Source organism: Hemicordylus capensis, chromosome 2 (genome assembly GCF_027244095.1).
Source record: "Hemicordylus capensis ecotype Gifberg chromosome 2, rHemCap1.1.pri, whole genome shotgun sequence".
NCBI lineage: Eukaryota > Metazoa > Chordata > Lepidosauria > Squamata > Cordylidae > Hemicordylus > Hemicordylus capensis.
The window spans coordinates 65,885,484-65,912,505 of NC_069658.1; the positions used below are offsets into that span (position 1 = coordinate 65,885,484).

General features: G+C 46.1%; 1 protein-coding gene across 5 annotated transcripts in view; it reads right to left on the reverse strand.

Moving 5' to 3' along the window:
• Positions 1 to 27,022, reverse strand: part of CHD1 (chromodomain helicase DNA binding protein 1) — a 109,345-nt gene that overhangs the window by 66,870 nt on the left and 15,453 nt on the right. For all 5 annotated transcript variants that reach the window (XM_053290684.1, XM_053290683.1, XM_053290682.1 and 2 more), the window contains exons 3-4: positions 14,107 to 14,308; positions 13,166 to 13,270 (exon numbers count right to left, since the gene is read on the reverse strand). In XM_053290684.1, the coding sequence (XP_053146659.1) occupies positions 13,166 to 13,270; positions 14,107 to 14,308 (307 nt within the window). The remainder of the gene's footprint in view (positions 1 to 13,165; positions 13,271 to 14,106; positions 14,309 to 27,022) is intronic.

The following is a 27,022-nucleotide window of genomic DNA, read 5'->3' on the forward strand; positions in this document are numbered from 1 at the left end:
CCAAACCAAAGCCATTTTGCTAGCTTGATGCAACAGCTTTTAAAGCAGAAATGCTATGCAAGGAGAAAACAAGCAGGCAGGTAGGAAATGGCAAGCTTGGGGTTCAGCTTGAAATAGATTTGGGGAAAAGGTCCCTAGAAATTTGAAAATATTTTCGCAGACAATGATGGCAGCTAATACTTTGCATGACCCTGTCTAGAGCAATCTGATCATGCAGGACAAATATGGATTGTCACTGTAACTTCCTTGTTTTAATATACATGTGTAACCTACCAGCTAACTGATTGAAATGTTTGCGCAAACTAAGACAAATGACATAATTTCCTCTTTTGACAAGATAAGACTGTGTCCTGTATTTTGCACGGGGTCTTTGGAATCTGGTCAGATCTGTTACCTGCACGGGCTTGATCTGACCCATTTTCAGCTGAAACTGTCTTTGTATCAATAAAGCAATCTACTTAGATTTACAAACATAGTGTGAAGACCACGTTTTCTTCCACAGGGACATCAATGAAAAGGGCATTTAGTTCACTGACCAGCGACCCAACAGAGAGGCCATCTTCAGTGCCACATGTTTTGGAAGGGCCATTGCCTTGGGCTAAAAAGGAGGTTCCGTTCGAGCGGACAGAAAAAGGGACAGGTTCCACTGTTCAGTAGGTCACTGGATAGGAGGGTAGAAGTTGTTCAGACCTTTTAGGAATCTTTTGGAGTCTGGATGAGAGAAAACTGTCATTCTGTCTGATCTGGGATGACAAGCAGAATTAGCGGCCAACTTTGATGGAAATATTGGCCTGCTTCTGCTGCTTCAGGTTCATGAGGTATAGCAAGACTTGGCGAGAAGCAGCAGAATGAGGCAGAAAGCTGTGCCTCTGTGTATACAGCGTAAATCATTTCCATTTGCTGTTGTAGTTTACGTGAGTAGATTTCTTCCCGTTGAGGAGGATATCATTTCAAAGCCTATCTTCCAGGCAATCAGGTTTAGAGTTTTCAGGTCGGGATGATGGAGCCTCATGTACCAGGATATCCTCACGTTGAGGCAGACTTCTGTGGTGACCCTTCGACAGTCTGAGTGCCTGTTGAAACCATGGAGCAATCAATATGCAATCTGCAGACTCCTGCAGGATTTTCGCCAGAACTGTGTTCAAAAAAGGGTAAGGAGAAAAGATGTATTGCAACTTTCGACCCCAGTTGAATTGGAAGGCATCCCCCTCTGGAGTTACAGCCGATGCTGGCCCTCGAGCAATACGGGGGCACTTCTTGTTCATGGATGTTGCAAACAAGTCGATTTCTGGGGTCCCCCAGGTCCTGAACAGTGGCTGGAGGTATTGCTGATTGAGCTCCCATTCGTGTTCCTGTAGAAAAAGTTGTGATCTGCTGAGATGATCCGCTAAGGTGTTCTCCACACCTTTGATGCGGATCGCGGTCAGGATAATCTGCTGTGCTATGGCCTAGTTCCAAATTTGCAGGCTTAGCATGCAAAGGAAGAGGAAGACTGTCCTTCCCTGGTAGTGTAAATAGGTGATCGCTGTGTATTGTCCAGGCTGACTTGCTCTGACTTGCCCGTCAGAGACGGTTGGAAGGACTTGAGTGCCTGGAACACTGCCAGCAGTTCTAAAATGTTGATATGAATCTGGTGCTGGTTCAGAGACCACAGACCCTGTGCTCGAAGATCCCTGCAGTGGGCTCCCCAGCCTTGCAAGGAAGCATCCGTTGTGACTTAAGCATATGGTTGAGGCACTTGGAAGGGGACTCCTGACAGCAGGTTGACTTCCTTTGTCCACCATTGGCGTGAAACCAGGATTGGGTAAGGAATTGTCAGCAGTATTTGAGTGCTGTCCACATTCGGCTAGAAACCAACAGGTTGCTTACCTGCAACCTGGGTTCTTCTAGTAGTCATCTGTGCTCTTACATGAAAGGGCTTTGAGCCTGCGCAGAGACCACATCGGAGCTTCCAAGCCAGAGAACTGCATTTTGGTGGTAACTCCACCACCTTGGTATATAGGCGGCTACGTGGGCTTCCCTCTCCAGTCTTCTGAGTCTGCAATCTGAAAGAGACTAGCAGAAAAGACATCAGAAGAGGGGAGGATGGGTGGGCATGTAAGAGCACAGATTATCACTAGAAGAACCCAAGTTACAGGTAAGCAACCTGTTGTTCTTTGACATGGTCTCTGAGATTTACACGAATGGGCGCATAGCAAGCTGCACCCGTGCCATGCTCACCTGGAGGCAGGATCAGGCGAAGATGGATTGTAGCACTGCCCTGCCAAACGCCGTGTCTTTTCCGGCTTGGACATCCAGGGCGTAATGGTGTATGAAGGAGTGCTTTGACGCCCACGTAGCTGCCTGGCAGATGACATCTAGAGGAATAGATCTGTCAAAAGCAGTAGACGCCGCAACCGCCCTCATCAAATGTGCTTTAAGAGAGGGTGGAGGAGGCTTCTTGGCGATCTGGTATGCCAGGGAGAGGGCGCGGACCACCCATCTGGATATAGTCTGTGCAGAGGCCTGTTTGCCCTTGTTAGGGCCAGAGTGGAGCACAAAGAGAGAATTGGAGGTTCGAAAGGCAGAGGTACGGTCGACGTAGAAGGCGAGTGCCCTTCAGACGTCTACAGTGTGGAGGCACCGTTCGGCCGCAGTTGTCAGCTCAGCAAAGAATGCAGGTAAGGAGATAGGTTGGGAACGGTGGAACGATGTGACTACTTTCAGAAGAAAGGCAATGTTCGGCCGCAGGATGGCCTTTTCCTTGTGGAAGGTGAGATAAGGAGGGTCAACTCTAAGAGCCCTGAGTTCACTGACTCGTCTGGCCGAGGTGATAGCTGTGAGGAAGGCCACCTTACAGGAAAGGAGGTCGAGAGAAATTGTAGCCATGGGTTCGAAGGGAGCGTTAATCAGCGAAGAGAGGACCAAGGTCAGGTCCGAAGACGGGGCCATGACTGGAGGGTCCAGATAAAGGTAAGTGAGACCTTTAAAGAAGCGCTTGACAGTGGGAAGCTGGGACCACGAGGGTGTGGAAGTGGGAGAGTTAGCCACTATGGCTGCCAGATGGACCCGCAAGGACGGGATCTTAAGTCCAGCCTGCTTGAGGGATAGAAAGTAGGCACAAATATGTTCTACAGAAACAGAGTGCAGAGGAATTTCTCTGTCGTTTAGATAGGTTTGAAAACGGGTTGACTTGTGGGAGTAAGAGGAGACTGTGGAGGGTTTGCGCAAGGCCTGGACTATTCGTAGTAGGTCTGCAGGGACTATGTGCCAGGCTGTGAGGTGGAGACGTTGTAAGTCTGGATGGAGAAGTCAACCGTTCTGCATAGAGAGGAGGTGAGGGATGTTCGGGAAGTGGTGGTATTGATGGTTGGATAGGCGAAGCAGTTGGGGAAACCAGGGCTGCCTGGGCCACCACAAGGCAATGAGGATGCAGTGCGGGAGGTCCTGGGAGATCTTAGGAAGGACTCGAGGAAGTAAAGGGATTGGAGGAAAGGCGTAGATGAAGCAGTTCGTCCAAGGTAGGGCAAATGTGTCTCCCAGGGAATTGGGTCTGATCCCGGACCTGGAACAATACTGGTGGCACTGTGCATTCGCTTCTGACGCGAAGAAGTCTATTTCTGGGAGAAACCAACGGCGGAAGAGGGAGCGGCGCATGGGGGGATGTAGTTGCCATTCGTGATATGTTGTTTGAGTCCTGCTTAGCCTGTCCACCGTGACAGTGTCCTGTCCTTGTATGTGGACCGCCAAGGGCGTGATATCGTGGTGAATGCACCAAAGCCATAGGTCCATGGTCAGGAACAGGAGTGGGGTGGAAGAGGTGACACCCTGTCTGTTCAGGTAAGCTTTGGCGGTAGTATTGTCCGTCTGGACGAGGACATGAGAGCCTCGTATCAGGGGAAGGAAGGCTTTCAAGGCTCTGAATATTGCTAAGAGTTTGAGATAATTGATATGATGGGAGGCTTCTGTCGGTGTCCAGAAGCGGTGGATGTTGTGATTGCTGGCATGGGCACCCCAACCATCCAAGGATGCATCCGTGGTGAGTAGAAGGGCTGGACGGGGAGGGTGGAAGGGGGAGCTGACGGTGAGGTTGGTCATGTCTGTCCACCATAGAAGGGAGTGCAGAACCCGAGGCGGAAGGGTCAGTTTGATGGCGAGGGAGTCCTCATGGGGAGAGAACGAAGAGAGAAACCAGTGCTGGAGAGCCCTAGCTCATAGTCTGGCATGAGGGAGGACATGGGTGGTGAAGGCCATATGTCCTAGCAGGCACTGCACTGTGCGTGCTGATTGGGTAGGGTGGCAGAGTAGGTGGGCCAACAAGTCCAGGATGGCCTGGGTTCTGCGTTGGGGAAGGAAGATTTTGGATTGCACTGAGTCGAAGAGGATCCTCAGGAATTCTATGGTTTTGGAGGGTTTGAGCTTCGATTTGTCATAGTTCACCTGCAGGTCCAGATTGGAGAGGAGGAGGATGACCGTGTGGAGGTCTCTGAGGAGAGATTGTGGGCTGTGAGCCACCACGAGCCAATTGTCGAGTATGGAAAAATCTGAATATTTTGTTGTTGTAGGGCTGCCACCACCGGGGCCATGCATTTGGTGAACACCCGGGGCGCAGATGCCAGTCTGAAATGGAGTGTGCGGAATTGGTAAATGTTGTGTGCTATTTGAAAGCGGAGGAAACAATGATGCTGAGGTCTGATAGTGATGTGGTAATATGAATCTTTGAGATAGATGGAAACGAACCACTGGTTCTTTTGCAGAAAGGAGATGAGTGTAGGAATCGTGATCATACGGAACCTGCGATAGGTGATGTAAGAGTTGAGTTCCCAAAGATCCAGGATGGGGTGAAGGGAGCCATCCGGCTTGGGAACAGTGAGGTATCGGGAATGGAATCCCGGGGTTTGTGGATTGTGAACCAGTCCTATTGCAGATTTGGAGAGTAAAGAGTCGACCTCCTGAAGGAGAGCCGGGGTGGGTGGAGAGGATAACGGAGGATTGTATGCAGGAGTTGATGCAAACTCTATAGCATAACCCATCCTTACTATGGTCAAGGCCCAGGAGACCGTGGTGATATTTTACCAAGCAGCGATGAAAGGGGAGAGCCTGGTTCCCCAGTGGGGCAGAGGGTGCAAGTCATTGTCCCTTGGCTGGGGGTTGAGATCTTTTGGATCAGTGCTGCATTTTGGATCCGGTGAAGTTGGAGTGCTTTCTGTAAAGTTGACATCTGTTGGAGCGAAAGGGTTGATAGTATTGTTGTTTAGAGGAGTATGATTGGCGTTGCCATTTTTGTGGTTTATAGTGACGGTTTGTGGAGTGTTAAAGGCCCATGGAACGGGCTGCATTACGCAGTTTCTGTACTTTCTGAAGAGTATAATCCGTTTTCTCTCCGAATAGAGAGGAGCCATTGAAGGGTAGATCTTCCACTCTGGACCTGGCATCGGACGTGAGACCAGAAGATGTGAGCCAAGCATGGCGGCGGAGGGCGACTGAAGTTGCCATTACTTTAGCGGCCCCTTCTGTGGAATGGCAAATTGCATGCAGTTCTTGTTTAGAGACCTGCGTGGCCTCCCGAAGGAAAACCTTGGCTGGGGCCTGTTGTTCTTCCGGAAGGTGGTCCAGGAATGGAGCAACATGGTCCCAAAGAAAGGATTGATACTTGGCATAGTATGCCTGGTAATTTGTGATTCTAGTCAATAAAGAAGCAATTGAGTATAATCGTCTTCCAAACCCATCTAGTTTTTTCCCCTCCTTGTCAGGTGGGGTGGAAGAGGAATAGCCCCTGAATTTGGAAAGGGAAGATTCGACCACAATCGAATATGTAGAATGATGCTGTTTTAAGAAGGAATCATCTTGTTCTGTGGAGGCATGAACCTTGTAAAAGGAGTCCAGCCATCTAGATGTCTGTGGGAGAGAGGATGGTTTGATCCAACAGGTCTTGGTTACTTTAAGAATGGACAGGTTCAACAGTAACGATACCGATGGGCGCGCCTCCTCCTCGATTAATTGAAAAAGAGGGTCAGGTTCAGATTTGTCTCCCTGAGCCAGTTGGACTCCAAGGGAAGCTGCCATACGTGAGACAAAATCTGTATAAACACGGAAGTCCTCTGATGGGCAGCTGGGCCTCGGGTCCAGCAATAAAGAAGGGGGCGAAGAGCCCAGAGATATCCAATCGGATAGGGAGGATTCAGGGCCCTCTTCGTCCGAAGACAAATCTGACGAGTCAGTTGATACCGGAGGTTGAAGGGGTCGAATCCGGAGCCGAGGCATTGGCCTGGAGTCGGGGGCAATAGCAGCCGTGGCTGCCTGCACTGGCGGGTTTCTGGATGGAACTCGTGGAGGCAGAAGAGATGTGGTCCAGGGAGGGGGAGGAGGAGGCAAAGTTGTCGATCCCGAAGGTGGGTTCGGGAGCGAGCCGAGGTTGAGTAGGCTGGTATAGAAGAGTGAGGGGAGGCAGAACGTCAAAGGGGTGGCTCCGCAGCTGTGGAGGCCTGATGGCGTTGGCGAACCTCTTGATGAGCGTAGAAGTAGTCAGCTTCTTCCTCAATTTGTCTGGCATAGCGCTTGTCCAGAGCAGCTTCCAACTCTCGGTTGGTCCAGTGGCATGGTTGTTCGGGTGGGAGCTCCTCAGGCTGAGAGTCATGGTCAGACTCGTACATGGGATCGTGTGGGCTGGAGTCGTAAATGACCTCGGTATTTAGGGCAGTTTCAGTGTGTAGAGTTCGGGATCGACGTTCGGTATTGTGCGTTGACCTGTGCTTTTTTGCTGGAGGTTCAGAAGGGGTGCGACGGTCCTTCTTCCTCTTCTTTTTGGATGGCTGGATGGAACGTGGTTCAATCAACGCCGCCATCAAGATTGACACTGCCACCGAAATCTTCGGTATCGACGTCGAAGCCCGAGCCGTGGGATCAACGGGCACATTCACCTCAGGGGTAGTTGTCGAGACTCCCGGAGGGACCAAAATGGGCTGTAAGCCCTGGGCTGCAGGAGAGGTATTGGACGAAACCTACATGGTGGACAGTTTGTCCAAGCCCGTAGGTTGGAACGACTGTTCCCAAAGCCAAGAACGAAGACGAGAGTCTCAGTTCTTGTGCACCCGTTTGGTAAAGGCCGCGCAGTGTATGCAAGAGCCAACTTTATGGGACTCACCAAGGCAAAAAAGGCAGAGTTTGTGGCCGTCGTCGAAGGGATCTTGGATATGCAGCGATCACACTGATTAAATTTTGTAGTCTTTGCCATAGGCCGAAGAAGGTAAACGAAAAGAAGCAGAGGTGAAGGATCTGCAGGACGCCGGGCCCGAAGGCCACGACGAGGTGGAAAAACGAAACTAAAGAGTATTCGGGGGGGGGGGCGGGGTGAAATAAAAATGCTAAAGAAGGGAAGTACTGAACTAAAATGAGGAGAAAAGAGGGAAGGAGAATGCAGTACTTGCGAAGCGTCTAGCAAGGAAGAGCTCAACAATGTGTCTTCAATCGCGGACAAAGAAAGACTGGAGAGAGAAGCCTACGCAGCCGCCTATATACCAAGGGGGCGGGGTTACCATCAAAAAGCAGTTCTCTAGCTTGGAAGCTCCAGTGTGGTCTCTGCGCAGGCGCAAAGCCCATTCGTGTAAAGCACAGAGACCGCGTCGAAGAACTGACAAAAACCAGAGCTGAAAACTTTGAAGTTGTGGAACTGCATGATGCCATGAGGCCCAGCAGCTTCTGTTTCTTGTGAGCTTTCTGTCTTGGTTGCGTTATGAAGGTGGTTATCAGGGTCTTGATGCACAAGCAGCATCAACTTTGACCAACTGACCTGGACACCCAGGTCCTGAAGCAAGCTCAGTACTGTTGAGACCTGTGAAGATAACTGATCTTTTATTCTTCCTGACAGGAGTCAGTCATCGAGGAAAGAAAAAATTGCCAACCCCTGTCACTGGAGGTGTGCTATGATCACAGCCATGTAAATACATGGGGGCACTGTCACCAGACCAAACAGGAGAACATTGTACTGACAGATCTGGTGCCCCACCGTGTACCTGAGGTACTGCCTCTGATTGTGCTGGTTTTCAATGTGAAGTACACATCTCGGAAGTCCAACACTGCGAACCACTCCTCCCTGTGGAGGAGAGAGGCTCTGCAATGTCACCATGTGAAACTTGCGCATGTCCACGTGACAGTTCAGTCACCGTAAGTCCATGATTGGTCGTAGACCCCTGTGCCTTTCAGGACCTGGAAGCAGCGGGAGTTTAAGAAATCCACTACTGATCTGTCCACTGAACAGGTGATATCATCTCTTTGTCCAAGAGTGTCTGAACTTCTTCCATAGACAGTGGGAATGCAGGCGTGTACTTTATTCTGTTGAACGATGGCAGGGTTGTGAACTGTATCGCATAGCCCATCTAGACTATGCAAAGGACCTGGTGGTCTGATGTTATGTTGCACCATGTAAAGGCATGACTTGCCAGCTAGATGCCAGAGGCAGCTAAGATGGAAGGTTGTAAAGAAGTTGAAGGTGGTGACTCCTGGACGAGGGGATGCTGCAGACTGACTTCAATCAAAGATGTTGCTTTCCTGAGTTGGTAGTCTTTGGGCAGGCGCCTTATGAGGCTCTGGACTTCTGGTTAAAGGGCTTCCTATTGAAGCACTGATACCGCTTACAGAAGGTCAGTCTGCTTGTAGGAGTACTGTTTCCTATCGTACTGGCAGTATTTAGAGTTATGGGTCTGGGAAGGAGCCAAAAATGTTTTAGCTGTGAACTTCTGTTTTTTGATGAACTCCATGGTGGAGTCTGTGGTTTCACAGAAGAGACCCTTCCCATCGAAGGGTAAGTTCTCCACACAATCTTTCATATCTGGTTGAAGCGTGATGGAGTGAAGCCAAGCGAACCTCTGTAAAGAAACGGCAGTCGCCAAAGTCCGAGATTTGGTTTCCGCCAGGTGCTTGGCATTACTCAATTGCTGTTTAGTTAGGAGGGTGACTTTGGAATGGATGTCATTGAACTTGGCCAGAAATTCCTCCGGAACTCATCCCAGAGGAAGTGACCATATTTAGCAAAACAGGCAGTGTAATTCACAATCTTTACCACCAGGCAGGAGGTAGAATAGATCTTTCGACCCAGGACATCCAACATTCATCCCTCCATGTCCCCTGGCGTGGTATGTCTTCTGCCGGTTTTAGATTACAAGGGCAATCCACAACGACAGAGTTGGGATGTGGATGTTTCAACAGAAAGCCATTTCCCTCCTATTGAATTCTATACAAATTCTGCAAGCTCGTTTGGTGGGAGCAGAAAACTGGAGAGTTTCCCACGTTGACTTAGCAGTCTTGATCATAGGCAGCATAGGGAGGTGCACTGGTTGGGTGGTACCCACTGAGTTAAAGAACTTATAGACAGGATCATCCACATCTTCCGCCTGCTTCTTTATCCAAGCACAGATGCCATCTCAGAGATTTGTTGGTAATAGGAACGCATCTCCGCGTTAGGAGACATGTTGTCACTTGGCACTACCTTGAGTGGGGGGTTATCAGGGTGTTCAGAGGAACCTGTGCTAGTGGAAGATGAATCAGAATCATAGTCATCTGTTAAGATTACAGTACGTAGCCTAGAAGGAGCAGAACCTTTTTCTTCTTAGTGACCGTTTGAATAGTAGACTAAGTAGTGTCAAGGACCACTCTTACGATGACGAGGCTTAGGTATCTCCATAGTCTGTGTGGACACACAAGCAAGCTGAATTGGGTGCTTAGGAATCAAAGCATTGTCTATTCTCAGTGGCGTAACCTGGGTCAACATCGAGATCCCAGCAATGGTCAGCATAGGCAACGGAGTGATCTGGGTTGACACTGAGACTATGGTTGCGACTGGTTTCGGTAATTCGGGTGAAGGCGTCACTTGGTGGCTATAGGCACCATCAAAGCCAACATATGGCGATGGGTCTTCCAGAGTCTATACTTTTGGTGATCCAACAGAAGTCCAAGGGAGCGCAGCTGTGCCTGCGAAGCAAACCTCCTCCATGCACCAAGCCCTGTGTGGCAGCACAGTCCCTTGGGGCTTTCCATGGATGTGGGCTGGAGGTCTGCATTGACTGGAAAAGGCTGGAATGCTGACAGTGTGGAATTAGTGGAGAGATGGGTCCGAAAAGGTGAAGTTCCTGGAGTTTTCGGTATCAAGAACGCTCCTCCATCCTCCTCGGCATCAAGACCGTGGCTTAGGAACCCATAAAAGGTTAATGCCGATGGAGTGCTTTCAGTGGAATCCAGCATATTCAAGAAATGTTGGGGACATCACCAGGTCCCAAGCCGGCCTGCAAATCATCATCCTTGGTGTCGATGTGGGAAGAGACAGGGGAAGATGAAGGACGAAGAGTTTGCTGTGTACAAACAGTGGCTGGAGACGGAGATTGCATCGGCGTCATAGCGGGTGTTAGAGAGCGCTCACAGTGCCAAGCAGTTGACACCATGGCCGTTATCGATTCTGGTATCACCAGTGAAGTAATGTGTCAAGTCATGGACACAGAAGTCAAGCTCCACAACTTCTGGAGTTGTAGGATGAGTTAAAGAAGTCACCGGTGCCGACTGGAGAGTTGTTGCAGAACGTGTAGCCTGCGGAGCAGCGGGAATCTCCTAGCGCCCAGTCTTGGCACTCTTCTCCCGATGTTTCTTGGGAGGGGGAGTTACTTTAGCATCGGACCCCCGATGTTGAGACTTGTGCCACTTATGGTGGGTCAAGTCAGAGGGCGGCTCAAGCACCTTAAACATGCCTATAGCAGACGCCGAGGCAGTTTGTGTCAAGGTTTTAGACTGCACGGCAGCAGTTCCCGACATTGATTTAGACACCGTGCCTGATGTCAACCTCGATACTGTACCAGATGTCGAAGGCACAGGGGCGTCAACCGGAGTCCCTGGCATCAGCATGCGGTGGCACAGCATGTTGTCATAAAGGGCGGCCTGCAAACATTCTATTTTTCCTGGTTTGCAACGGGTCAGGATCCAGATCATTAGCAACAAGGAGGTAATGTTGCTCAACCTCTATTACAGTTTTTAGAAAGCAAGTGAAATCTTGGCTTTTTACCAGGGCTTTTATATGAGTGTTGTTTTTGTTACTGCTGCTCTGTATTTTGTGGTCTTATTGTGTGTGTGTGTGTGTGTGTGTGTGTGTGTGTGTGTACACACACACACACCATTTAATTAGATTTGTATTTTTATATTCCAATCTAATATTTTTATTATGTAACTGTTTTATAGTTTTACATTGTTTTAAATGTTTTGTAAACCACCTTAAGATTGTTTTAATGAAAGGTGGTATAAAGATCTAATAGTCCATTCATCCATAATGGCTACAATGTCCACACTAATTTAACACACTTATTATGCCAAACATAAGGGCTGACATCCTCACTAAATTACTCAATGGAAGTTCTACTGAAAGTAAGTACTCCTTTAGAGTACCTCTTATATAGTTCTACTGAGTAATTTAGTCTGGATGTCTGCCAGACCTTGTGAGTTCTCAAGTGTGGCTCATGGCATACCACCACCATACTCCACACAACTAACTTCCTAGGCCGCTTCAGGCCTAGGAAGTGATGCAGTTAGTAGGCAAAAGGGCTGGCCTACATTTGGCTGCTACTGTATGCAGTAACATCAGCCTCTCCCCTATTACCATTTAAATTAGCAGCACAAGTGTCAAAGGAGAACAGAGAGTGTGTGATCTGCAATTTTTGCCAGCATTTGCAGCCAAAAGGAAAGGCAGGGGATGGCTGATAGGTAGGGAAAAAGATCCAGATGACTGTTCTGACATGCAAGAGGATTTTAGAGGTCAAGTGAAATATGGGGAAATTATCTACTACTACTACTACTACTACTACTACTACTACTACTGATATTTATATACTGCTCTTCAACACAATTCTCAGGAATTTACATAGAAAAATAAAAAATACATAAATAAGATGGATGCCAAGAAGCTACAAGTGGTTACTCAGGCCTGTGGAAAAAGATGTGACAACTTGGAGTAGTGTTGGTGTAGTACTAGTAGAAGAATAAATTTGGGCAAAAGAGATGTGGACAGATGGTAGGGGTATTTTTAAAAGCAAATGACTAGTCATAATACTGCCTCCCTCATTCACTAAAACTCACAGGTTATTTGGATGCACAATTATGGATGTGGCATTAGGAGTGTGCACGAACCAATTCCAGCAGTTCGGTTTGAGTCGAACTCAAACCAGCAAACTGGCCCGCAAGTTCGAGTTGAATCAGCCCCGGTTCGGTACGAGTGTCAAACCAGGCTGAACTGGTTTGGAACCAGTTTGGCAGCTCGAGGGAGCCCTGCCTAACTTTTATTTGTACACTGCCTAGATATTTACATATCAGGCAGCATTAAAAAAAGTATGATCAATAAATAAATAAATTTTAAAAACAAATTCCTAACAGGGCTGGGTGAGGAAAGCAGGGGCAGGGCTCCACCTCCCAAACCAGGCCCGGCGCTCCAGCATGCACGGAGGCTATTTGCATGACAATGCAAATTTGAAAAGTCTCACAAATAGCCTCTGCGCATGCACAGAGGTCACACAAATGGCCTCCAGGCATGCATGGAGGCCAGAACCGGGCCACGCTGGAGTGCTGGTCCCAGTTCGAGGAGGAGCAACTGTGCTGTCGCCTGAAAAAGACTACAGCTTCCCTCTCGCCTGCCCCATTAGGATTTTTTAAAATGTAGGCAGGGTTCCCTCTTTGCTTGGGAATCCTCACCGGATTCCCCTTTATAGGCATTCCCCCTCAAACCGCTCCATTAGAACCAGGGCTTGTTTGGTTCAAACTGACACCCTTTTTAGGGGGTCCGGATCAAGTCCAAACTGGGCAAGTTCTATTTGAACCAAGTTCAAACAGAACTGGTTCTGCACACTCCCAGGTGGAATCTGCTGGATGGGGAGTCTGGCTCTTTCAAGTTGTTTGAGTTTAATGTCCTTGAATTATGCAGACACACAGAAATGTAAATTATAATCTTGGGAATATTGACAGGTATGTTGTGCAGTCTTATAAAGAGACTGTACTGCTCCCAAGAAAGAGATCAGTTGGCATCTACTCAGCTGCACAAGTCATTGATATGGAGTATAATTTTTGTCTAAGGGGAATTTGAATCATTTTTTTTCCTTTTAATGTACTGGCCAGTAAAAACTTACATTTACATTTAAAAAATTAACTCTAATGAATTATTTACCTCTTCTGAGCCACTGTTTGAGGATGCTGCCTTTGACTGCTGCTGCTGCTTCCTAAGCATTGCAGATCTCTGTACAGCCAGAATGCTTGGGTTGGATTTCCAAAACTGAATTGGAATTCAAACAGAAAAATTATGTATTCACACAGGACACAAGCAATCTAAATTATCTAAATTTGCAGATTTCACAAGTAATCAGTAGCTCCAAATTGTAAGAAATATTATCCTAATCACGACTGAGGTTTTATGTAGTAAAACAAAAACAACACACAATCTTAACAGATATTTACCTTCTTACTATCTACGAAACACAATCCTAAATATGACTGTCTGGAACATTTGAACAAAAAGCTTAACCATTCTATGTCACCATGCATGCTATAGTATGGAGCCTACTGCCAGACTAGGATTTCAGGGCTTATTTCATACTAAAAACACACTTAATGGTGACTTTGCTGTAAGTTTTTTTAATGGGTAGATGCAGCAAAATATGATACACCAGATTTAAACCACTCCAACTGAAAGTCTTAACAATGAGCTTGCATGTATTTTAAAGCAAATAAAATTTGATGTCACAACGGGAACAGAATTATACCAGTTACTAGGTAAGTGCATGTAGCATTTCATGCACATCCGGGGTGGTGGTGAGCAGGCACTTTAAAAAGAGAGAGGCAGGTCTTACCTGCCCCTCCGCCACCCCAGCGTAGTGCTGTCCATAACAAACAGCCTCGCTGTCCATTCTTACAAGCGACACTGTGGAGGGGCTTGTTCCCAGCATCCCGCATCATCGTCACGTAAATGGCATCTGCGCACTTCTATCAGTTTGCAAGGTCTCTTATTAGGAAATGGTTTTAGAATTTAGACAATTTAAGCAGGTGCCCACTTAATACAATATCCACTTAAAATGGAGTGTATATATAGAAGAGCAACATAGATTATTTTACCTCAGCTCCAGCAACCTTTGGCAGTTTAGCTTGGACTTTCTTTTCCTTAGATGTGTCAGACTCTGATTCTGACTGACTGCCAGACTCTGAACCAGAGTCTGAGTCGCTGCTTCCCGACTGGCTGCTGCTTCCATCACTGCTGCTTCCCGAACTTGAACCAGATCCAGAACCTGATGCTGAACCAGAATCATCATCCGATTGGCTGCAATCACAAGTTAAAAGTAAATATTACCACACAGGCGAGAAAAAGACAATTAATTCAGATGTACACCCATCATCGAAAAGCCTCTTAATGTGAGGTTTGGGGTAATAAATTTTACTGGCTGGGTAAAATATCCAGCTGATTTTATACCTTTGCAGTACTGTAATGCAGCTGAGACACTTCCTCATTAATCATCTAAAGGAAGTTCATTTGATTTGAGAGCCTTGAACACGCTTTTTCAACACCTATTCTCAGAGCACAGATTAAGGTACATGGATGAAACGGGCCATTTCATACCAGAGCAATGAATATAAATGCTTCCCCATCCCTGAAGATTTTCAGCTCTAATTCATCAAGACCATACCACATACATTGGTTCTATGGACATGCAGCTACAAGCTTTTGCTTATATTTGCATATAAGTAGCCCCCTCCAACAAACACAAGTTTAAAATGTCTTTTAAAAATTCAGTTTGACAAGCCCAATTGTGCAAATACAAGCACCTGGCTATATGCAATGATCTCTAGATTGCAAACCAAATTTGTTCAAAAATCTGTAAAAAATAATAATAGTATAGCATCTCAAACACTCATTCTCTGCCTATGATAAATTGGTATAGCTTTCATGTTGGTAATATGAAGCATAAACACTCAGATATGATATAAAAGGTTCCTGCCTACATCTGAAGAGAGGAAAAAAGCACATGCTTTTCTTTTCAGTCTCTTCCGTCTTCATTCACCTATCTAAGAGAAGAGGAGGAGGAGGAGGAAGAAGAGGCGGTGGCAGCCTTAGACACACATCACAACCTAAGTGAGCATTTCTCAACTGGTGCGCCATACGGAACACTAGCCAGTGCGCTGCACTGACTTTTTGAGTAAACTACAAAAGCGCAGAATTTCAATTCCCCACTTTTGGGAGACAACCTGCCATGCGCTGCACCAAGAGGGAGTTACAATGTACAGCAAGAGGAGTGAGTTATCTCCAAAAGCAGGGAATTTTATCTCCCTGTCTTTGCAGATGAGTTGCCCTATAATGCACAAGGAAGGACCCATCCTCCTTGATGCTTAACAAATAAGTAAATAAGTAAAAATTGTGTGAAAAGAAAAGTGTGTGTGTGTGTGTGTTGGAGGGCAAGAAGGTGTAAATGTCTATACGGGGGCGGGCGGAGTGTGCCACAATCTTGTTTTCATTTTAAAAGTGTGCCTGAGGCAACAAACAGCTGGAAAATACTGGCATAAGCTGTCATTTTTAAAGACATGTCATAACACAAATGGCATACTGCAAGAGGTATTAACTCCTTTTTGAAAGGATTCATATGAAGAGGACCACAGAATTTATTAACAGTAGTATACGTATGGCTTTCCCATGATCTAATGTCACCCAATTGCCACTGAAGACTAGAAACTGCCAAGTGATAATGCAGGAAATCAGAGTCCTTAATTTGCATTGTATATATTCATCAGCATGGGTTCCGCCCTTTAAAAAAAAAAAAAAACAATTGGACCTTCTCAGTCCAATGGTGCCTGAATGCTCAATTACTGAGTCAGTACTTTTGCGTCAGAAGTCTAACCTAACTCTCCTTTGTTTTGTAAAGAGTTCTGCTATTTATGTTTTGTGTTAATCAAAACCCAGTAAATCAAGATAACAACTCTCTGAAGCTATTCTGATGATCACTGAAAACTGGGCTAGGGGAGCCCAGCTCAGTTTTCCCAGCCCAATTCTCAGGCGAGCCCGGTGGTTTCATGGCAGCTAGCCTGCCTGACAAACCCTCCTCTTAAACAAGGTTAATGGAGCAAGTGCTCCGTTAACCTTGTTTTTCTGCTCATGTATCAGCCACAGTTGCTTGCAGCCATGGCTGGCACACTCGGGGGGGGGGGAGCGAAGGGAGAGGGACCCCAGGAAGGCACCGCGTTCCTGGGGTTCGGGGGGCCGGGGCACCGTGTGGTGGGTCTCCCCCTTCCCCGATCCCCAGAGCTCCCAACGGAGCCGCAGCTGGGCTTGGGACCACCTGACTGGAGCAGCTGCCTGTTTGGGCAGCTGATTCAGCCGCCCAGCCATGAGCAACTGTTCACATGAACCCTCCTGGTGCTTCACACTAATCGTGTGAAGCGCCTCGTGGTGTGTGTGTGTGTGTGTGAGAGAGAGAGAGAGAGAGAGTGAGTGTGAGTGTGTCTGTCTTTGGAAAGAGCTCCTATTTCCTCTTGCTTACATTTTCCATGCCAGGAGCCTAATCTTAGGTCAAAGTGTGAAATAAACTCTAATTTGCATTTATTGAAAAAGCTACAGTTGCCTTAAGAGAAACCAGTCCATAAACTGCTTTTGCATGGAGTTCCTTTCAGCTTTATGCAGTGTGGGGAAAAATTGATTGTTTTAAACAAATAAAAATCAAGAATTGAATTTTATAAATTGAAATCAGATTTTTGAAAATTTTCACTGTAAATGTGTTCACTTTGAAAATATGCTGTTTTCAAAGGAAATTTGTATTTAACGCTGCCATATAATCTCTTAAATGGAATTCATGATCCTTTAATGAACTTTTGATCCTTTCATGAGAGGCTGCTTTTCTTTGTAAAGTAGGAGCTGTAAACTACCCAGAGACGTAAGTTTTGGGTGGTATAAAAATATGTTAAATAAATAAAACTGTGGGGAAAACATATTTGTCAATCATCATGCAGCACATGTACTGATATTATGAGTTGATACTGAGTGCCAGGGAACTGCAAGTCACCCATTGGTGTCATCCACTGATCCGTTTGGGTGGCCTTTTACTCCTATTTTATACCCAGTAAACTAGCTGATTTCTGCAATGGCCTCAGAGTTATTACTGTCCAACTCGATTCAAATTTTATTAATGGTCCATAGATCTTCAGAGTACTCAAACCAAGTTTATCATTATTATAATATGTATATAAAAGTTCTCAAAGCAACTTACATAGTAAGTTAAAATAGTAGACGATTCCTTTTCCCAAAAGGGCTCATAAGCTTTTACACATACACACACACACACCCCACCACCACCACCACCACCAGCAATAATCACTGGAATGTGGTGCTGAGGTTGAACTTTGAATAGGGATAATTGTTCTCCCTCTGCTAAGTATAAGAAAGCCATCACTTGAAAGATGCCTCCTTTACCAGTTAGCAGGGGTATGACTCTACCTACCATCACATGGAAAACACTGATCTGCCTAGTTGCTACTAACAGTCCTTGTTTCTGATTGAGATTATTTACGGTACTAGCTGAACCCATACAAAGCATCTGTGTTCTAGGACTTTGTTACACTGCTTGCCCCTCGCCACAGCCCCTGCTTTATTGCTCAGTGTCAGCCACCCACTCTTAACTTCCCCCTTCCCGCCACTGCTCGCTCGCTCACTTGCCCCCTACCCACTCCTCTTCCCTATCTGCATATGGAATCCCACTGCCCAATCACTACAGTGCTTCTGTTCTGTTACCTCCAGATGGTAAAGCATTGTGTGGGCGGGGCTTGCCATGTATGACCTTAGTGTATTATATATATATAGATTTACTTGAATCCAAGACTAGATTTTTGCCAAGTTCTTTGATGTCAGAAATCAGGGGGTCCTCTTCGCTTTTGGGTAAATATAGGTATAACCTGTATTTAACCTCTATTATTAAAGAGGATTGGATTAAATTCAGAGTCGTCTTGTATTTGGGTAAATACAGTAGCTTTTTTGGGAGGGTAAAACAGAGCAGGACAAACTTAGTGCACCATCTGAGATTCCAGGAAGGGCTGTTCACTTTTAAAGCAACATGCATTTATGGTTACACCTAGCAATCAATCAACCACCTTTATTCGGTCTTAGACCAGCATATTAACAATAAAATACATGAGATATAAGCAGGGAGTAGGAGATAAAAGATAGCACTACTGTATGAAACTATAAGAGTATGGAGTAGTAATAAGGTAGAAAAAGATTTATATTTAAAATATAAAATTTAAAATAGAGCTAAAATTGTCTATGAGAGAAAAGTCTACATCCTAGTAAACAGTGGACCAGCACGGTACTTAAGAGTACTTAAAAATAGGCAAGAGTGTTTAAAGTTACATTGGGGAAAAATTAAAAGTATGCAATTACAATAGCTTTACACGATAAAATAGGTTGTTGTTGTTGATGATGATGATGATGATAATAATAATAATAATAATAATAATAATAATAATAATATTTCAATTTCTATACCACCCTTCCAAAAATGGCTCAGTTATGTGAAAGATGAGGCTAACACTGGGTTTTGTAAGCTCAGCCCATGGTCCCTCTAGGCAGGAGCTTTAAAGGCCCTGCGGATTCTGCATGCTGCAACACAGAATTTATTTTAATTTATTTAAAATATTTATACCCCACCCCTCCAGTGCAATACTGCTTGGGGTGGCTTACAACAATAACATAGGCACAGATATAAGTAATATATATATATTTTTTTAAGTCAGATTAAAAACAATTATTAGGTTCAAATTAAAACTGAAAATTATAAAAAGCTAAAGAAGTTAAAGCTAACAACTTAGCAGTGTTGTACATAATGGTGGAATCTTCATCCGAGAGCAGCAGTAAGGTATAAAATTTACATAAGCAACCAGCCTAACCTAATTCACAGGGATGTTGTGAGGATAAAAATAATCATGCACACTGCTCTGAGCTCCTCAGAGATAGAGTGGGATATAAATGTAAACAAACAAACAAAATAAGATCGGCACAACTTTCTCTGTAAGGGGCAAAAGAGGAGAACACGCACTGTGGTTTTCAACCTCCCCTGTGTCACCACAACATAGTCTCTCTGCAGGTGGAATCTTCCTGAACCTGCCTTCTAGAACAGCTGACGGGAAGGCATAGCAGCTAGGGGTGTGCACGGAACTGCCTGGTCCAGTTCAAGTCCAGACTGGACCCCAACCTGACTGGGCCAGTTCGGTCTGGCACCCCCTCAAACTCCCCCAGTTGAGGGTCTGGGTCACACAGAGGTCAATTGCACAGGCGCAGTGGTCTCCAAAATGGCCACTGGGCCGGAGGAAAAAAGCCCGAATGGGCCAAAAAGCTGGCCGAACGGCCAGTGGTGGCATAAAGGAAGGCCGGCGGAGGGAGGGGGAACCTCCGTGGGACGGACGGACAGACGGACGGACGGACGGACACACACACACACACACGCACGCACACCCCGCCTCCAACAATTCCCCCAAAGGGAATCCACAAAAACCCACGAATCCCCCAAACAGTCAGAGGGTTTTCGGTCCGGTGTCAGACTGAACAGGGGATGGTTCAGTTTGACCCTGAACGGTCGAACCAAACAGGTTTGAGGTTGAAGCTATTTGCACATCCCTAATAGCAGCACACCAAAGTGAAGGCCTTCCTATGGCCTGGGACTTCCGCAATGACAGATACACAGCGGAAGATGGGAGGTATCTCACATTTTCCGATGTGGGGAAGTTTGGGACTCTGACTATGTCTGTTTGGCGCTCTATGTCAGTTATCCTTTGTTTTAGCATAGATTTGGCCTGGTCATATCACATAGCTAGTAAAGCGGGGAGGGAGAGTCCCAAGTATGACAGTTTGGTCCGGATAGCAAGAAGACAGGAGTTCTGTAAAGTCAGGGAGGCCAGTTCATAAGGGAGGAGGGCTAGTTTAACCCCATAGATAAGGGTGGCCAGCCATATTCTAGCCTCCACCTTCATAATTTCCTGTCTCTAGTCACAGGGTGGCATTTGACACACATTGTGGGACTGGAGGGCAGCTCTTAAACATTTGGATTGCACTAGTTCCAAGGTGGCAAAGCTATTAGGAGGACCCAATTGTGCACCATAGAGGAGCTGTGCCAGCAACATCGCTTCAAATAATTTAAGCGCTGCAGGGATGAAGTGGGCTCCTTTAGCCCAGAGAAATTTCAGGATGGCAGAGGAACTTTTCACGGCAAGGACAACATGTTTGCTGTGGGCCCTTCTGGAGCTGGGGGTGTGCAGAACCACCTCAAGTACCTAAAAGAGATGACTTGCTCAATCATATGGCCATCTATACTCCATGAACAAGTCTTGGGTCTTTTAGCAAACGCCATGATTTTGGGGTTGTTGTGGGGTTTTTTTAGCTGTTCATCCTTACAAAATTGAGCTAGAGCTGCCAAGGCTCTAACCCTAACCCTAACCCAACCAGCCTGGTTGCCCGCTCATTGACCGCTGAGCACGGTAGCGCATCAAGATGCTCACTGAGCAGACGCCTCTGGTCCTCGCAGGATATGTTATGAGCCAGGTCACTTGTGGCGTGTGTGAGGGGCCAGAGGCTTTGCCCAAGCACTAGCTCCCCATGCTTGGGGAGGGGGTTGCCAACCCCAGTCGAGGCCAACCAAGGTTATCCAACCAGGATCTGTCATGCACCAAGGCCACTTGTGGTGTGGGTGAGAGGCTGGGGGCTTCGCCCAAATGCCAGCTCCCCATGTTTGGGGAGGGGGCTGCCAACCCCAGATCGATGCCAACTGGGTTCTCCTCACAGCATCTGTTATGTGCCAAGTCACCTGTGGCGTGGGTGAGGGGCCAGAGGCTTCATCCAAACGACAGCTCCCCTTGTTTGGGGAGAGGGTCGCCAACCCCAGGTTGAGGTCATTCAGGTCCTCCCATATTGGTGTCATGCCCAAAGTCCACCTTGCTGGCAGAAATTCATGTCTGCATCACCCCAGCTGGGCAGCTCACCCGCGTCTCAGAGGCCAGGCCAACCAAGGTGGCCAGAAGCGGGGATAAATAGGAATCAACCTTTTATTGAGCCAAATAATTCTCCAGAATTTACTGGGGGATGCTGTCAGTGGCTGAGCCTGGGACCTTCTGCATGTTGCAGTCTTCCCACTGGCAGTAATCTACCTCTCCTTTAGAGGAAGGAAGAGAGTTGGCTAAGGCAAACCAGGGCAAACTCTGCTAGGCAAAGGGGAGATTCGCCTTTGCTCCCGGTATCAAGAGACAGCCTCCTCTCCCCAGCTATTTAGCTGAGGGTACTTCCTCCTCATTAAAGTGCTAGCCATGCTTAGAATTCATCTGGTAAATCCTATTGGTTGCCTCCTGAGAATTAGCATAGTAAGCTAAGCAACCAAGATACTTGCAGTACTTCCTCCTTTTTAATAGGAGGAGGATTGCTAGATGCTTAGCACTGAGTCACGGTCAAAGGTTAACCTGAGACCTAGAGGATTAGCATAGCCACAGGTGTTGAGGCAGGGATCAAGATAAGGGGTTCCTCCAGGGGCTGCTGCCTGTTGGAAAGGACAGGGAGAAAACCAGCCCTCTTTCCCCTGAGTGTAACTTGGGAAGTAGGGAAAAAAACCCTTCATTAAGTGGCTACTGCTGCAGCAGAATAGCACCAAGGACAATTTTAGGCTTGAGCCTGTGCAGGAGGGAGGTGAGGCTGCAGCTGCAGTAGCAGGCAGGAGGAGACCTCACCTCACAATGATGCTCAGAGTTCTAAGGAGCAATCGAGACTCTCAGTTTGAGGACTGAAAAAGGCAGTTAGGGTCCCTTGCCCCCCCCTTTCTTGGGGGAGGGGGTTCTTTTCTTTGAGGGCAGGGAAATTGCGGCAGCACTGTTTAAGGGCCTTCTTTTGACCGCCCCTGCCCCAATGCTTTCTGTGGGAACCTGCTAAGGTGTCCCCAGGTTGATAGCTGCCTATGCCCAGTTGTAGAAAGGGGAAAGGCTCACCGGTAGAAGGATGAATGCAGATTAGAATTTGGGCAGGAGCCCAGGTGCATGTCTGATCAGGAGCGAAGACAGGAAGGAACTGGGGAATCACACCTGAGCATGCTGGGAGAAGGGGGACGGACTTCAGCTACTTGAAAAACACCTGAGATTTCCTGTCTATCGGGAGCAAGGAGTGGAAGTTAACCCTGTGAGCCGTAACCTCCTACTTCGAGGGAGAAAAGAATACCAGGGTGAGGCCTGGATCCAAGTGCACTCTCAAGCTGCATACCTGCTCCTTCTGGGGGAGGGGAACCCCCGCCCCATATTTTTTAAACTTCTTGTGCACTGCCCAGAGACTTTGGATGGGGCATTTTAGAAATGTAATGAGTAAATACATAATAAATATAACGTGAAGTACATTTTGGGGGTAGAGGAAGAAAATGAATTCCAATCTGGAAATTAGTGATTCACTGGGAAATGCCATCTAGTATGAACCGTTCAACTGAGTGAGTTTGATCCAGCATAGTGTAGTGGTTAGGAGTGTTGGACTAGGACCAGGAAGACCCGAGTTTGAATCCTCATTCAACCGTGAAACTCACTGGGTGACCCTGGACCAGTCATGTATCTCTCAGCCTAATCTACCTTACAGGGTTGTTATGAGGATAAAAATAACCATGCACACTGCTCTGAGGAGGAAGAGCGGGATATAAATGTAAAATAAAATCACCCCCTTTTATTTATTATTTTTCATATTTTTATACCACCTGATATATATATATCTCTAGATGGTGTACAAATTTTAACATTAAAAATCACAGATTAAAATATATAAAACACAGTAAAACCAATATAAATCAAATTATTACAATTATTTCTAATTAAAAGCTTGTGAGAATAGGAGAGTCTTTCCTGAAAACAAACAGAGAAGGATACGCTCTAATTTCAATAAGGAGCATATTCTAAAGCCCTGGGGCAGCCACAGAGAAAGTCCGGTCCTGAGTCACCACCAGATGAGCTGGTGGCAACCGTAACCGGTCCTCTCCAGAAGATCATAAAAGGAAGCAGGGTTCATGACAAAAGAGATGCTCTCTTAAATAGCCTGGACCCAAGCAGTTAAGCGCTTTATAGGTATTAACCAGCACTTTGTGTTTCACCGGAAACATATTGGCAGCCAGTGCAGAACCAGTGTTTCAAAACCTGTGTTATATGGTCCCTTCGTATTGTCCCAGAGACCAATCTGGATGCCACATTCTGTACCAATTGTAGTTTCCAGGCTACATATGAAGGCAACCCCACATAGAGCGCATTACAGTAGTCAAGTCTGGATGTTACTAGCATATGTGCCAGTTTTAAGGTCATTCGGCTCTAGAAATGGACATAGCTGTCGTATCAGCCGAAGCTGGTAAAAAGTGCTCCTGGCCACTGCCTCAACCTGAGAAACCAGGGAGAGCTTTGGGTCCAGGAACTCTCCCAAGCTATGTACCTGATCTTTCAGGGGGAGTGTAACCTCATCCAGGACAGGCAGATTTTCACTTTTACACAGTGAAATGCATGTTTTAATAATTCCTGCCTCTGTGGAACAGTCTAGAAGAGGTAGCTATCTTCAGCCCCCTATATCAGACCCCTTAGAGCAGGGATGTCAAACTGTGGCCCTTCTGCAGATGTTGGCCTACAACTCCCATCATCCCTGGCTATTGGCCACTGTGGCTGGGGATTATGGGAGTTGTAGTCCAAAAACATCTGGAGGGCCACAGTTTGACATCCCTGCCTTAGTGGGATGGCTTATTACCACCTTAAGTGGCTCAGCAGGGAAATGCTTGATTAACAAGCAGAAGTGGTATATAGGTGATAAAAGATGAAATGATGAAATGAAAAAGATGAAATGAAATGAAAAGATGAAAAGGCTGCTGGTTCAAATACCCACTGATGTGTTTCTCAGACTATGGGAAACACCTATATTGGGCAGCAGTGATTGAGGAAGATGCTCAAAGGCATCATCTCATACTGCGTGGGAGGGGACAAATGGTAAACCACCACCCCCATCTACCAGACAACCACAAGGCTCTGTGGGCACCAGGAATCGAAATCGACTTGACGGCACATTTTACTTTTACTTTTGAGGGATGGCTTAGGAGAGCACACTGTGTTAGGCTTAAGGGCTAGTCTATGACTCCTCCGTCAAACCCTTTTATAATGGAGTCTTTCCAGTCTCTCAGTATCTAGGGCAAACACCAACTGGGATATAACATATGAAAAGAACATCTGTCCTGTTCTCCAGTTAAGTGGGAATGCTAGGTAAAAAGGGACTTTCCTAAACCTAAACTCCAGTAGTTGCACTCATCTATACCTCCCTGTTCTTGTAAAGGTGGCTCTGTTCTTTGTCGCTTCCCCTAGAGAGGTGGATGATGAGGGCACAGAGCTGGGCCTTCTTCACAATGTTATATTGCTTTTAGTTAGTTATTGAGGTCTTGTTTGACATTGCTTGTTCTGGGGTTCTCTTTTGCTTTCATATATTGTAAGTCAGCACAGGAAAATATTTCATGTTAATAGGAGCCCAAGGAAAAAAACCTAGAGGGCTGTGATTTTTCAAGCAATCTTATGAGGAGATGGTTTGGAACTGAAGAATTGACCCCTGGATAAAGTCTTGAAGTAGAGCTAACACCTGACTGAAGAACTCTTAGTCAACTAATTAATTGATTAAATTTGTATATATGTAAATGCAATAGTGCTGCAGCATACATTCTTTATTTCCCGTGTGTGTGAGTGAGAGAATCCTCTTGGAAGATGATGCATGAAAGAAGAGGGAATGCTTCTTCTAAGATAGCGCTTTCCATTGGCAGTTTTTAAAAAATTTGTATTAAAAATAATAAAGTTGGAAGAATAGCAGCAGTGGTGGATGCCAGAGCCCTCCAGCAGAGGGAGAAGGGAAAAGGGGCAGTGTCCATTTCCTGGCAAGGAAGGAGCAGACAGCCCAGCCTATCCTCCTTGAAATGCTGCTGCAGCAAGAATGGCTGCTCATTGCCCCCCTCTCAGCCAGCAAGCATGGGCTCTCCTCTTACTCCAAAGTTGTGGCAATCAATAAGTGCTGCTCACCACCAGCCACTCCACCACAGAGACCTCCTTGCCTACACAGAGCAGCAGCTGTCAATCTTGCAATCTGGCTGTTTTTTATACTACTGATCCATGCAAAATAGGAAGGGGCCCATTGCCCTACATGATGAAGCTGGAGGAGGATGCACCCAGGAGGACTCGGAGAAGAAAAGAGGAGGTAGGAAGAGTGATATAACAGCAGAGAGGAGGAGGGCCGTGGCCCAGTGGTGGGATGGCTATGCAACAATCATTGAACAGTTTTCCTTAGGCCCCACAATTACATTTATAGGTGCTATGGCATCCAAGATATGTCGAGCTCAGTGCTACATGATGAATGTGTACCAATGTAATATCAGGCAAATTGGTCATTTTCAAAATAAAGTTATGAATTCACCTAATTTTGATTTGCAGAGTGGAAGTTAAAATTATTTTTCCATCTCGGATTACAAGTGAAAGCAAACCTAAAATTATGATTAGTTTTGGTTTCACTTCTACCAAGCACACAGAGAAGTGCTTCCTCCTCATGGAGCTGGGGAAATTGGAAGCCTCTGTATAAAACTCCATTGTGTATTATACGTTTAAATTTTTACAATTCTTCCAAAAAAAAATTTCCACACATGATTTTGAGTATGTTTGAATATAAGAGCATTTAAGTCGCAATAACTGTTTTTTACGCCACTGTTTTTTCTAATCAAATATATCAGTTCAAACACTTATGGTTGACAATACTTTTGAGATATTTATACAGCACATACAATTAACATGGGGGCATGTTTTCTTTACCACATATGCAAGTCAAATAAACATGCCAAAGCCAATTTAGGGTGCTGGAAGGTTTTCCAGCTCATAATTCTTGAAAAAATTCACATCACTGCTCATGCAACTAGGAATGAAAGGACAAGGCTCTAACCACACAGGAAAGTAACCAGAAGAGCACCATGACTAAGTATGGCTGTTAGAAGTGTGTCACAAGTGTGTTCAATCTGCACATGCCAATATTAAACAGTATTGGCTACCCAATTGCTTCTTATTCAATAGCTAGCAGCAGCTTCTACCACACAGAGTATGCATTGCAAAGAAGGGTGGGTAGAACTCCTGGCCATGAATCCCAACATCCAGGTAAATGCTCTGTGGGTGAATATCAGGCACTGCACTCCAATCATTGCTATTTCTCACCAAGGTCTAATGATCCCTTTTGTCTTGCAGAATCACAGCCTGGGCACAAACAGCACAACAACTGCTGCACAGAAATCTGCCACAACTCCCAATAAAAGATGGGTTAGCATGGTTGCAGTTTCAATCAATCTTTATTGATAAGGTCACAGAGCAGCAAAAGCATGGTTCAAAGTACTACAATCTCTCCCTCCACAAGGAGGGAGGCTTTTCTAGTATTCTCATTCACAAATTCTCATTCACTCATTAACACCTACTGACAGTTAGGCTCAAGCATTATCTGCTGCATCTTCCTGCAACAGACAATGCACCATTAATTCATTGCTGTCTCTTTCTTGGCTCTCCACAGGCAGCCCTTCAACAGGTGCAAGGATAATTCCCATGCCCAGCAAAAAACCAACCACTGAAATGTGAGGTCTACAGCAAGTCCATCACCATCAACAACCAAGATGCGTCAGCTGTTTCTTGGTGGAGTTGCCAAGCTTCTTGTTCTTGTGGTCTCTAGTGCCCTCAAAAGATCCTTGACAGACAATTGTGTATCAGGTAAATGAATAAACAGCAAGGGAATGCAATGCTTGGGAAAGCTGCATCTGTTCTTTTGCTGCCTGTCGTGCAGCTTTCAAAAGTGCAGGAGGCCTGCTAGAAGAAGAAAGCTGGAAATCCTAGTCATCAGTCTTACTTTCAGAATTCACTTCTTCTCAAATACTGTTCAATAAAAGCTTTCACTTGTTAACTTGTTACAGCTGTTGTCTGTGTGTCAATGAGGATTAACAGATAGGAATTCCTTTCCCCC